The following is a 14,163-nucleotide window of genomic DNA, read 5'->3' as shown; positions in this document are numbered from 1 at the left end:
TTTGTCCACTCTCTTACTACCAAAAATAGTTTAATAAGTTACAAAGGTATACCAACATCTCAGCAAACTGACTCTCATTTTACACTTACTCCTCCTACCTCTTTAATAATTAAGAGATGCTTGAAAATCACACTTACTAATATATAGGGAAAAAGCTAGCAAACCCAAAGAGAGATTATCACATAGACTATTTCCATCCACCAGTGCTAATAATTATCACCAGTACTTTAACAGTTTATTTTAGAAAATAATTTTTGTAGGTGACTTTGGATCTTCTAGAATAAGATTTCTACAGAGTAACTGTGTAATTATTATTTCTCATTAACCTAATATTACTTTAAAGGCCCACTTTCCACAGTTGTTGTATCTATCATTATTTGTGGGAAGAAGCAAAAGGGAAAAAGAAAAGAGGAAAGCAAAAAACAAGAATTTAAACCACATATGACTATTTCTAGATTTGCCTGAAATTCTTTTTTTTTTTTTTTTAGTTGTGAGAGCAGGAGTTTTTAAAGTTTATTTATTAAAGATCTGTTATTGCTGTATTTTATACAACAGAAAAATAAAAATTGAGTTTAAACTCCCTATTAAAAATCCAGCTAAACGAAAATATTGCCCTTAAAACACAATGAATTAGGGGAGTGGGGAAGATCACTGGACAAATTTGGGGCTTATCATTATCAACAGTGCCCTTTTAAGCTGTGGATTTCTGAGCCAATGCAGAAAATGCAACAACAGGGATTTCCCAACAGCAAGAGGCACTCTCCAAGGGAGTAAATTGTCAACTATTGCCTTTCATGAGAAACTTAAGAGTAACCTTGATCCAATCTCAATACTCAACCCATGTATTATCACCCAGTTGGGGCACAGTGAGTGCATTTCCTAATACAAAAATAAGATGGTATTCTATCAGAAGCCACTGGATACATATACGGAAATAAAATTTAAATAATTTTGAAGTAAATTTAGCCCAAGAAACTGAAAGCATCTTTCCTCACTTCATCTAGCCCCTAAAACATCTTTATCTTTCTCACATAAAAAAAGGCCCCTGTCTTGAAATGAATATCAAAAAAGATCGAGGACTGGGCAAAGACTTTATGAATAAGACCTCAAAAGCACAGGCAACAAAAGAAAAATAAACAAATGGGATTATATCAAACTAAAAAGCTTCTACACAGCAAAGGAAACAGTAAACAGAGTGAAAAGACAACCTACAGAATGGGAGAAAATATCTGCAAACAATGCATCTGACAAGGAATTAATATCCCGAATATATAAGAAACTCAAACTTAATAGTAAAAAAAAATCCGATTAAAAAAATGGGCAAAGGAATTGACTAGAGATTTCTCAAAAGGAGACATACAAATGGCCAACAGACACATGAAAAAATGCTCAACATCATTAATCATCAGGGAAATACAAATCAAAACTACAATGAGATATCATCTCACCCCAGTTAGATTGACTATTATCCAAAAGACAGAGAATAACAAATACTGGCAAGGATACAGAGAAAGGAGAACTCTTATACACTGTTATTGGACCATTATGGAAAACAATTTGGAGGTTTCTCAAACAACTACAGATAGAACTACCATACAATCCAGCAATCTCACTACTGGGTATATACCCAAAGAAATGGAAACTGTCATGTCGAAAGGACACTTGCACTCCCATGTTCATCGCAACTCCATTTACAATAGGCAAGATATGGAACCAACCTAAGTGTCCATCGACAGATGACTGGATAAGAAAAATGTGGTATATATACACAAAAGAATACTACTCAGCCATAAAGAAGAATGAAATTCTGCCATTTGCAGCAGCATGGATGAGTCTGGAGAAAATTATGTTTAGTGAAATAAGCCAGGCACAGAAAGAGAAATACTGCATGTCTTCACTCATAAGTGGGAGGGAGGGAGGAAAGGAAGGAAAGAGAGAGAGAGAGAGAGAAACGAAAGAGAGAAAGAGAAAGTACAATCACAATAATACGCTGAACTTCCAGAAGAAGAGAATAGAACTATAGTTACTAGAGTTGGGGGAAGGGGAGAGGGAATAACAAGAAATGGGTTAATGGACACAAAACAGACAGATAAAATAAGTTCTACTGATGCACAGTCAAGCTAGGCACCTATAATAACATTAATTTACTGCATGTTATCAAATGACTAGAAGAAAGGTGATTGAATGTCCTCAACACAAAGAAATGATTATGTTTTATAATAATGAATATGCTAATTATCATGACTTGATCATCACACACTGTACACAAGTATTGATATTCAACTCTGCACACCACAAATATGTATTATCAATTACATTTCAAAAAATAAAAATAAAAAGATGATCTCCCAGGAATAAGAAGTGGAATATAAAATAGAACAGTCATAAAAAACATCCTGAGGTGGAGGAGACACCCTAATATAGTAAAAGACTTGCAATTGGGAAGACATGGATTCATATTCAAAACAGCCACTTGTTACTCACCTCTGTTAAGTCTTATCTTCTTAATCTGCAAAATGGGAACGTTATTACCTATATCAAAGGATTCTTGTGTGGTTTTAACGAAATAACACATATGAAAGCTCCTAACACATCACTGGTGTTCAATACATGTTTTGCCCTTCTTCACTGTGCCCTAAACCAAGTCTTTGAGACTGGGCTGCCAACAGAAGAGTGACTAACATCCTGATGTTTGTTTTACATGCCAGCTAGATAGATCTGCACTGTAAATACGGTAGCCATTAGCCACATGGAGCTATTTAAATTTAAATTCATTTTTATAGTTAAATAAATCTAAAAACCCAGTTCCTCAGCTAGTTGGCACTAGCCAGATATCAAGTGCTCACTAGCCACTTGTGACTAGAGACTATTGTGTTGGATAGTGCAGATGGAGCGCATTTCATCATCTTAAAGTTCACTGGACAGAGCTAGTCTAGACTCTAAAGCAGAGGTCAGCAAACTTTTTTTCTGAAAAAAGCCAGACAGTTTAAACATTTTAGGCTTTGTAAGCCATGCAAGCCTCTATCTTGACTACTCAACTCTGCTGTTATAACGCAAAAGCAGCCATACGTGATACATAAATGAATGAGTTTGGCTGTTTCAATAAAACCTTATTTACAAAAATAGATGGCAGGTTGGATTTGGCCCATGGGGCCATGGTTTGCCAACCCCCTATCTAGAATATTCTGAGTCCAGGCCCCCAATACAAGCATGCTGCCCAAAACCACTAACTACATCCTTTAAGACAGAGTAGTCTTAAATCCACTGACAGGAAACAATAGTTTAATAGAGTTAAATGGAATTTAATATTTAACGTAAGTATTCTTTTACAAATTAAGAAAAACCCATGCACATAGTACTAAAGCAGATGAAGCTTACAGTGTTCATACAGTGACAGTACCTAATATCTGTTTGGTATCTTGCCCATCTTTCTAAAGCCAATAACTCTCAGTCTATAACTCCAATCCTGACATATTCCTGGAATTCTGGATTTAGATATCCAATTGCCTACTTAATATGCCTGGAGATTTATTACTCATCTCAAAGGCAACATGGAACTCTTAATCCCTCTCTCCCAGTTTTCTCATCATAGTAAAAGCCTCCACTAGCTATCCTTCTGATTTCTACATTTCTCTCAAGATCCAAGCTAATCCATCAGCAAAAAATAACTAGCTCCCTATGTCATTTAGGTCTCATTCATGTCACTTCCTCAAAGAAGTCTTCTCTGACCAATCTTCTAAACATTCTCTAGCCCACCACTGTTTTAATTACCTGCAGAGCATTTACTTCTAACATATTTTCTTAATTATTTCATATATTTGTGATACACTTATTTACAGTATGTTTTCCCAAACTATCCTCTTTCCCCTGGCTCTGTGCAGAATATAAGCCTCATGATAGCATGGACATTTTATGTCTTGTTCAACAATCTATTCCCGGCACATAGAACAATACCTGGAACAGTAGATGTTCTATAAATAAATACACACAGACACATACAATGAATGCTTATTTAAATGCCTATTTATCTCAAATTTGTCCCAAGAAAGGGTTATTCAAAGCTGTATAACTAGGTAACAAACTTGGCTTTCCCACACTAGTTAGAAATACTCTCTAAATATTTATAAAGATGTGAATGTTATTATGCCATTTACCTCCCTTCCTTTGTATGTCACCAAGGCAGCCAGTGGTTTGGCGTAAAATCTGCTGTAGGAAAATCCCAAGCAACCGTACATACTGTTCGCCGTGAGCTTCAAAGCCTTCTGTCGAATGTCATACTACAGGCCACACAAGGACAAAAGAAAAAAACAATTTTTCAGACGCTTAAGCATTACATTAAATGTCTTTCTAGATCACCAATGAGAAGGAGAAGCCCTCAATATCCCTGAAAAAAAAAAAGAACTCAACATAATCAACCCACCCTCCTGGATCCATAATTCTCTAACCTCCTAGAAGCAAATAAACACAAACTCCAAAGCTCTGTGGAGTCAGAAGGATCTTGCTCACATATGGCCTTTGCAGACAGAGGTGCTGTCCATTCTGAGGCATTCTAGTATTTTTGAATGGTTACCTACCCGGGAATTTTAAATAAGCACATGCATTTGCCCACAGCATCCTGTTTATACCACTCCTAAATAATCAAATTCTAAAAGCGGAGACTGTTACTCAGATGTCTTTTAGTAAAAAGATATACCTGAAGAATAAGGTCTGGATTTAAATCTTGCTGTTTCATTAGCTGTTTGACTTGTTTTCTCCGCTCTACCAGTTTCCGGATCTCTCTGGGCAAAATGCCCATTTCTAAGCTTGGATCTGGCAACTCAGGAATCTGTTCCTGTTCTCCATCCTAATAAACACACAACAGAAATTTCAGACAAATCAAACTTTCATGAAATAAGTTTCGAAAATAATATTTTGTGGGAGATTTCCCCCATGATCACATCTTGAAAAGCTACTTTCTCGTGTAAGTAAAGGTCAACAATGCACAGGTAGTATAAGAAAGCTGAGAGGGTTGTAGAATAAGTCAACATTGCCCCCTTTTCTCCCAATTCCATCAACCTGTCATCCCAAATATCTCCCACACCTGTAGTTACAAATTTAGGTTTCATTTAAAGGGATGAATTTTTATACATGCTACTATCCTCTCTTCAACAAAATTGGGGAGCAACATGTTTGGGGAAATTGTTTTTAAAATACAAACATTAAAACGGACCTCTAGGATTAAAAAATAATAATGACCAGAAGCTAAACTACTGTTTTAAATTATTTGTAATACCAAACAAAATGCTATAGTGTTTTGAAACTATGGAGAATCATAGCAATTACTGTAAATGTTTTAGACTAAAAATAAAAAGCTAATACTAAATCAGCAAATTTCTTTTAAGAATCTGCAGCACATTTAAATAGGTCATGACATTTCTAAAAATTAATACACATATATTCCTTAGCATTTATGTAGTACTTTTTACCTATAAATAGCTTTGCAACCAGTAGAATAGCAACATTTTAGAAAAGCAACCAGCAGTCTTCTTATATTAAAATTTACAGCAGGAAAAAGCAGGGAAAGCATTAGACCATTTTTCTCAAGGTTCCATTAATTCTATTAACAGGCTGCAAAGAAAAGCCAGCCACATTTGCCCTTTCAAAGGTTCAGAATTAAAAATAAACCTCTTGGCTTAAAGTACATCAAGTCAATGCCATTTGATAACCCAACCTTTACAAAATATCTGATTTCATAAAGATTAGTAACTTCAAACGGACACTCTTACAATAGTAATAAGGACCTACTGTTTTCCAATATAGCAGACCTATTAAAGGGATCTTGGTACATATTTCAATTTATTTACAGCAACTATGGAAGTCAGATAAAAAGTAAACAAAAAATCTGGAGTCAAGAAATTTACAATCCACTCCTAGCTCTACTACCACTATCTATCTGACACGGTTCTGAATACCAAATGAGGTCATGAAAATCATATACAATCTATAAATTGCTACATGTATAATATTTCTTAGATGACCTCTAAGATCACTTCCAACTCTGAAATAACTCTATTACATATCCAGAATCCAACCTGGAAAGCACAAATAAACAAAATGGTGGTGGGCCGGGGTAGAGCTGGGTGTGGGGGGCAGAATAGATAATGATAATTATCACAATGCTGGCACAGCAGCAGGACAAAGCCCAAGGAATAGTAATTGAACACAGTCACTACCTTTTGGAGATGTCTACCCAATACATTTTCTATAAAATTATCTCTAGTCCCACAAAAAGGCTCACCCTTAGCAGCCAGATTTATACTCTGTGAACCCACTCCTATTGTTACAGGCAATGGGGCCAGGGGTGCTCACCGACCTAGGAAAGGCAATCAGATTCTCTTTTCTGGGAATATGAAATTGGGACTGAAAAACAGTTCCCAAGCATGCGGCTGGAACTAAAAGACATGTAAATTCAGGAACTAGAGGGCAAATAGACATCTTCTGCCAAGTATACAAAAAAAAAAAAAAGAAAGAAAAGAAAAACGATATAAAAAGGAATAAACGAAATGTGGTGTATATATACACACACAGAGGAATATTATTCAGCAATACAAAGGAATGAAGTAGTAATACATGCTATGACACAGATGAACCTTGAAAACCGTATGCTAACTGAAATAAGCCAGATACAAAAGGCCACAACACAATATTGTATGATTCCATTTACATGAAATGTCAAGAATATGCAAATCTATACAGGCAGAAAGATGAATGGTTGCCTACAGCTGGGAGGGACAGAAGGATTGAGGGAGGTTTCTTTGGGAAATAATGAAAATGTCCCAAAACTGATTGTGGTGATGGTTGCAAACTATGAATATGCTAAAAGCCACTGAACTGCACACTTTAAATAGATGGATTGTATAGTGCATAAATTATACCTCAAAAAAGCTGTTAAAAAAAGAAACAGAATCAATCTGAGTCTCTTTCCACCCCACCCTTCTCCTTTTTTGACCACTAAGAAAGGACACAATGTATCCTTTAAGAGGAAAAACTAGAATGCTCACACCTTGGGTTTTCTTCCTCCTTTAAGCAATATTTTTAACCTCAATTTCAGAAGCCCCTAATTGAATACAAACCTCACTAACTTTCTGTGCCTCTGAAGCAACTCTTTGCACTGTCGTAAAACAAATGTTAAATTCCTGAATGATGGAAGGATATAAGCTGTTGAAGTCCAGAAGCAAAATGAACTTATCATAAAAACCTGAAATGAAAAGCCACAAAATGTCATGAAAAGTCTGAAGAAAAGCAGAATTGTCAAAACATATTAGAAGTACTGTACTATGAAGTATATTATAAACTACAGTATATATTATCCATGGCTGTAAGGCAGAAGAAAGGAAAAAAAAGAATTAATTATCACTCCATAAAATAACTTGGATTACAGTGAAAACGCAGATCACAAAAACAAGAGGGATGAAAAGATCCTGTCTTTCCTTGGAACCAGCTACAACCAGTCCTTTCCCCAGCAGTCCCCAAAGCACACCATTATTATGGGCAAACACCTTCCCATATCAATTATTTTAGAGAGGTATCATATCCATTTCAAAAAAATGTTAAATTCTCCTTCAAACAAGCATTCCCTCACACCTACTCTCCCACTTCTGCACCAAATAAGGCCCCAGTGAGTGGTTATATATTTTTTTATAACCATACTTTTAAAGAATAAAGTGAGCAGCACATTTATACATAAACTGTGCTAAAAATCAGACAAAACGTATATATATTTATATATACATAAAACATTTATATATATATAAAGACATATATATATGAGACATATTTATATATATGAATGTCAGTAATGGAACGATCCACCCTTTATACTTGCAAAGGGTGAACAGAAAGCTACTATATTTCTCTAGGACATTTACAAAGAGTTATCTTCACCTTAAGAAGAAACTGAATAAAAATAAATGTCCACTATTAAGACAGCAGTAACAACTGCAAACATATATTGATAGCTTACTCTGTGTCAGGCACTATACTAAATATCACTTTTATTCCTTAAACCCCTGTGTGGCAGATATTATTCTTATTTCCATTTTACAGAAGAGGAAACAGAGGCTTACAGAAATTAAACAGGGAGTCTAAGATCACACTGTCAGAATTCAAACCCAGATCTATCTAATACCAAAGTACTACTGTTGTTTCATTACAACTAATAATAAAATCACTTTTGTCAAAAATGCCTCCTACTCAGAGTTCAAGTTACTTAATGAAATTCACATGCATTTTTGCACAATGTGAATATCCTTAACACTACTACCAAACTGTACATTTGAAATTAAGATGGTTTTCTTAAAAAGATCTTTTCTAGCTGTGTACCACAAAACATCTTCATTGCCATTCATGACAACACGGAAAAGTTATTCTCCTGTTGAAGACAATTTGGTAGATACTATCTGTACTTTCTTTTACTTTGTTGTCCAACTGAACTGTCCTAGCACACTGGGCAGAGCCCACAGTCACAGAGTAGATGAAAGAAGACAGAGGTGTTCCTACCACAGGACCAATGGTTAGCTATATACTGGACCAGGGATTGGCAAACTATGTGCAGACCAAATCCAGCCTACTCCCTGTTTTTGTACCATCCATGAGCTAAGAATAGTTTTTAGATTTTAAATAGCTAGACAAAGTCAAAACCAATAATATTTCATGACAATAAAAATTACCTGAAATTTAAATTTCAATGTCCATCAACAAAATTTTATGGGAACACAGCAAAAAAAAAAAAAAAATTCACATTAATTCCATGTCAGATGACTGGCAAACAAGATTTTCACATGAACAAAAGATAAAAAAATAAGGTCATTATGAGACCTATTTGCTGACCTATAAGATACAGTCCAGGTCTTCAAGTTTCTCAAACCTAGCTCTATATTAAGAAATTCCTTAACACCAGAAACAGACCAATCTGCTGCCCAGCCTTACCAACTTTGGGGTCCAAAACCAAGCCTCCAGCATAAGCTGCTTTCTTACGTCCTTTCTTGTATTTATTGATATCTCCAATTTCTTCATCTTCATCTCCCTAATATCAAATGAAAAGATAATTTCACCAGCCAGCAACTAATTAAATAATTAAGAAGTTTTATGATTCTCTCTTTTCCAAGTGCAATACTCAGTTCTAACAAACACTATTTTCCTACCTGTGGGAAAAGACAATTATTATTAATATGTTCATGAATCCAAATGAATGCCAAACATGGTAGTTTTCTAAACAAATACTATATCTCTGAGTTAACAAATACTCAAATTATATTTTTAAATGTTTCAGAATTCGTAGAAATTTCTTATTTTTAAATGAACAGACATTAAAAATATAACTTTTTATATTATGTAAAATTTGAGATTGTAAAAGGGTCCTCCATAAAGTCACTACTCTAACATTTATAACATACAAACACAAAATATTTCATGTAGGCATTATCATTATTCTCATTATTCATATGGACACCATAAAATAAGTATGTCTATATACTGAAAATTCATTCCCAAGTAGTTAATTAATAGCAAATATTCAATATCACAGCAGAAGTTAAATTCAAATGCCCTACAGAAATTTTGATAATGTGCATAAAACAAGTATATACAAGAAACTGAATCACAAACTTAACATTCAATTCCCATTCTAAATCAATTGCTATCAGTGCTGATAAAACAGTAGCTAAACTAAGTTTCAGTTCCAATGTGAGGAAGACCATTTTAGAAAACTTACTGTTAATTGTAACTAGTACAAAAAAATGCAATCCAAAAATAAAGGCTCATAGGTTCAAGGAAATAAAAGGTTTGATTAACTGGCATTTAACTTTTGGTACGGCTAAGGTGGCAAAACATTTTTCACATATCCATAAGAGAAGTCTAATGACTCCCTTAAAGAATGACGTATTTCAGGGAATTCTGGTCAAGATGGCGGGAACAGACAGTCCCCAGCATCACTCTCTCCCACAAATCAACCAATTTACAACTATAAAAATGTAGCGACAGCCAAACTGGGGCTGCTGGAGCTCAGGGGAAGAGGAGGAGAGACCTACAGAGTTCATGAAGGGGGGAGAAGCCACAATGAGAGAAAAAAAAAACCACTCGGAGTGTTTTGGGCCACAGCAGCTTTAAGGCTGGAACTGCTGAGCACATTGAGCAGGAGCTGACAGAAGCTGCAGCTGTGCCCTTCGGCTGGAACTGCTTGGAGGTGGCAGAGGAGAAGAAGGCCTTGGTGGCCCCCAGGACAGCAAGACCACTAATAGGGTTCCTGTGCACTCACGCAAGAGTGAGGAGCCAGAACAGCTGAAAAAGGGGAGCCATTCAGAGGCCGGTGAGTCATCACAAGGGACTGGAGCAGGGCCTGTCCCATGGGAAGTGTTTGGAGCACACGCGGTGGTAGAGACAGGCCTACCGGGAGAACACTGGGACACAGCAAGGACAGTTGATCCACACCCCAATCAGTGCAGTACCACTCAGAGGAGACTGGTCAGGAATGCAGAATTGCATGGGATACAGTTTGATGAAAAGATTCAGGCCCAGATCAGAGCTTCTACACAACCCAGGAGTACCCGGTCTCTGGAGAGCAGGAAGTACCTATAAGGTCAACCATTAAACCCTGAGCTGCACAAAAAGTCTTCCCTAGGGAAACAGCAGCAAAGCAGCAATTTAGCTCAACAACACAGCTCAAGTACTGGTTCCCACAGGAAGATCCCCCATTTTAGAAGAAAAGGACAAAAAATTAGTTCTGGCCCAGGCACACCATCAGCGCCTCAGGGCCCTGCTTGGGGCACGCAGCCAGGGACCAGACACCCCACCCACAACCAGGCACATTGCCAGTGCCTCGGGGCCCCACCCAGGGACCCAGGCCATCAAGCCAGGGACCAGACCTCCCGCTCACAACCAAGCACACTGCCAGCGCCATGGGACCCACCCAGGGACCCAGGGTATGGATCCGGGGACTAGACCCCTCCCACAAACAGGCACACCACCAGTGCCAAGGAGCATACCAAAAACATCACCTCCATGTGGGTGGCCCACCACAGCCACTACAATAACCAAGGCTGCCACGAAAGTGGCTAGACGTCACAACCACCATGCAGATGATCCGCCAGCAACTGTAGTGCATTGACACAAGGAGAGTCACCAGTAGAGACCAAAGCAAAGAGTAGGATGTCTCTCTCCACAAAGCCCATTCCAGAGTGACAGAAGAAGCATCTGTTCTATGATACTGGGGGACCTGAACACACCTTTCAGCATTGGAAAGATCATCTAGGCAACAAATCAACAGAGTAACCATTATTCTTTCAGAGGGAGAGAAGAAATCTAGGGTTATCAGTTGTGGGAAGGGGGAGGGAGAGGGAGATAAGAAGAGATTGGACAAGGGGCATAAAGAATAAGTACAATTTGTAACAATATACATACTAGTAATATTGATTTGATCAATATATGTCAACATTAAATCCTAAAAATATGTATAATCAATTATGATTCAATAAAAAAAGAAAAAAAGAAAAAAGGAATTACATATTTCAGAAATAATTTTGTCTGTACAGAAGAGAAGTGGAAAAGAAAATGACAACACAAACACAACGGAACAAACATGACAGAGTTTCTACAGTACACAGGGGATTAGTTATTTTGGAAGCAAATGTTATCACAGCAAAAAAAAAACCTAGAAAAACTAGGTAATAAAAAGAGCGGATAAGAAAAGGCAAAAAAACCAAAACAAAACAAAAAAAACTCTATACAATTATGGACCCACCAGTTTTTGCTGAGGCTTTCTGAAAATCTGCTTGTCAGGCACGATATAGTTGTTTTCATAAAATGCATGAAGCAACAAGAACTCATTACGCTCGGATCTTCCACCCATCAGAGTCCTGGACTATTAAAAAGAATTTCATTCTTAAATTTGAGTTCAAAACCATAACAAACAAAAGCAACTTTGAGTTGATAAATTTAATCATAGCACCCCCTTCAAAACTACTAATAACAAGGGCTGCTTTAAGAAAAAAAAAAGGTACTAAATTATACCTAACAATTTCTTTAAACATTATATTTAAAGCAGACAAAGAGAACTTAAAATATTGACAACTTGAAGCTGGCTATTTCTCCTAAATGGACCATTCTACCAAAAAGACACATCCAGATGTTAAGAGAGATGACCCTTATGTTCACGCAAATTTCAACACACTGCACCTGGCATTCCTCCCCTTCTCCCAACCAGTTCTTCCCTTTACAAAAGAAACCCAGCTTTCAGAGTCCAAGTCACCCATTTTATAAGCATGCATTTAGACTCATTATCATATAACAACTACCCCAAGCAAACACTGAATCCAACAGGAAATGCTTTCTCCCCCTTTCTAAGTTAAATTTACCATAATGTTCCCAGCGATGTTAGTGATCTGCAATGCTAGTGGAAGAACATTTAGCTCACACATGATCTGTAAAATGAACCTGGCATCTTTCCAGGTGTGTTCCAACAGGTACAACAGATGAGAAGGTTCACTGTACAGAAAAGTAAGAATGTAACAGAATCAAGTAATTAAAAGAAACAATGATGACTATAATCCGAACCTCATAAAATATTACACGGAATTTTTGGTATAAGTAACTTCAGAGCAATGACACTCAGCTTTGGAAACAATTTAAAATATAGTTGGTATGTAACTAGGAATTCATTCAAACCAGTGATCCCAATGCCCTTCTCCAACATACAAAAAAGTCCCACAAAGTGAAGTAATGTATTAACTACAAACCTGAAAACTACCTAAATCCTTTATTCTATCTAGTAAGTATATATTGTATGCTTACAATGTGTTATTAATTTATATTGGCTGTGACCAAAACAGACAAAAATTCCTGTCCTCATGGAGCTTACATCTTCATGGGCGAGACAGAGTACAAAAAAGATAAATAAATTAACAATACACTGTACCCCACAAATATATGTTAAGTAAATGTTAAAAAAAAAGAAATTAAATATATAGTATGTTATATAATACTAGGTGTTAAAGAGAAAAAGTTAAGAAGCAAAGGAAATATTAAATAGCAGGAGCACAGACTGAAATTTCAGTTAGGGAACTGGGGAAGTTTTCACTGAGAATAAAGACCTAGAAGATGTGAGGGAACAAGCCTTATGAATGGATATCTAAGGGAAGAGCATTCCAGGCAGACAAAACAGTACATTCACAGGCCCTTAGCTGGATGCAAATCTGGCAGTTCCAGGACCAGGAAGGAAACCAATATGGCTGGATCAGAGAGAATGATGAGAGAGTGGTAGGAGATAAGGACAAAGTTAACAGCACAGAAACACTTTGTGTGGGACCCTGTAAATCAAAAATAGGACTTTGGTTTTTACTCTAAATGAAACAGAGTCACTGAAGATTTTGAGAAAAGTACCATATCTGACTTAATTTTAGCAGAATAACTCTGGTCCTGGATTAAGAAGAGAACACAAGGGAGCAAAGGCAAAAGCAAGGAGATAAGTACATCTCTAGTGATCCAGCAGAAAGAGGATAATGGCTTGCACCAGAGTGGGTCCAATGGAAGTGAAAAGTGGTCATATCTAGATATGTTTAGAAGACAGAGTTGACAGGATTCCCTGATGGATCTACTGTGAGACATCAGAGAGAGGAATCAAGGATGCCTCAGAGGTTTTGGGCCGAGGGTGACTTTGGAGGTTTCCAGCAGTAACAGAAAAATACAGTTGCCATTAATTTAATAAGGAAAGATTACAGGAAGAACCTAAGGGAGAAGTCTGGAATTCATGAGGGAGGGCTAACCTGAAGGTACACAGGTGAGAGGCATCAACACCCACATGGTATTTAAATCCCTAAGATTTGGTAAGATCACCTAGAGATGGAACACAGTTTTAAAAGTAAAGCACTCCAAGGATTCAGTAGAAACAAGCAGGAAATAAGAAATGGCAGAGGAGTAGAAGAAATTTTATTTAAGAAATAAGCAAGCAATATCTCTAAATAACCTAGGGCCAGCCCATAGCTCACTTGGGAGAGTGTGGTGCAGATAAATAACCTAATGATTGCTCAGTTTTTATATTTCCAAAATATATACACTAATTCCTGAATAAATAAAGGGTGGAAATCTAAATTTCATATCAATTTCCAAACTACTGTTAGGAAACATTAAGAC

General features: G+C 36.7%; 1 protein-coding gene and 1 non-coding gene across 4 annotated transcripts in view; both read right to left on the bottom strand.

Annotated features, from left to right (window-relative positions):
* The window catches only part of POLA1 (DNA polymerase alpha 1, catalytic subunit), a 283,541-nt gene that overhangs the window by 228,044 nt on the left and 41,334 nt on the right, over positions 1 to 14,163 (bottom strand). For all 3 annotated transcript variants that reach the window (XR_010022374.1, XM_063083538.1, XM_063083539.1), the window contains 6 exons: positions 12,390 to 12,519; positions 11,777 to 11,896; positions 8,968 to 9,064; positions 7,113 to 7,237; positions 4,694 to 4,843; positions 4,155 to 4,277 (listed from right to left, as the gene is read on the bottom strand). Coding sequence is in view for 2 of the 3 variants with exons in the window: in XM_063083538.1 (XP_062939608.1) it covers positions 4,155 to 4,277; positions 4,694 to 4,843; positions 7,113 to 7,237; positions 8,968 to 9,064; positions 11,777 to 11,896; positions 12,390 to 12,519 (745 nt within the window). In the remaining variant the exon portion in view is untranslated. The remainder of the gene's footprint in view (positions 1 to 4,154; positions 4,278 to 4,693; positions 4,844 to 7,112; positions 7,238 to 8,967; positions 9,065 to 11,776; positions 11,897 to 12,389; positions 12,520 to 14,163) is intronic.
* On the bottom strand, positions 7,827 to 7,956 carry LOC134368817 (small Cajal body-specific RNA 24). Its single transcript, XR_010022517.1, has one exon. It is a non-coding gene; the product is annotated as a small Cajal body-specific RNA 24 (non-coding RNA).

The sequence above is a fragment of the Cynocephalus volans genome, chromosome X (assembly GCF_027409185.1).
Source record: "Cynocephalus volans isolate mCynVol1 chromosome X, mCynVol1.pri, whole genome shotgun sequence".
NCBI classification, from domain to species: Eukaryota; Metazoa; Chordata; class Mammalia; order Dermoptera; family Cynocephalidae; genus Cynocephalus; species Cynocephalus volans.
The sequence above is the reverse complement of the archived record's forward strand: the minus strand, read 5'-3'. Positions and strand labels throughout refer to the sequence as shown.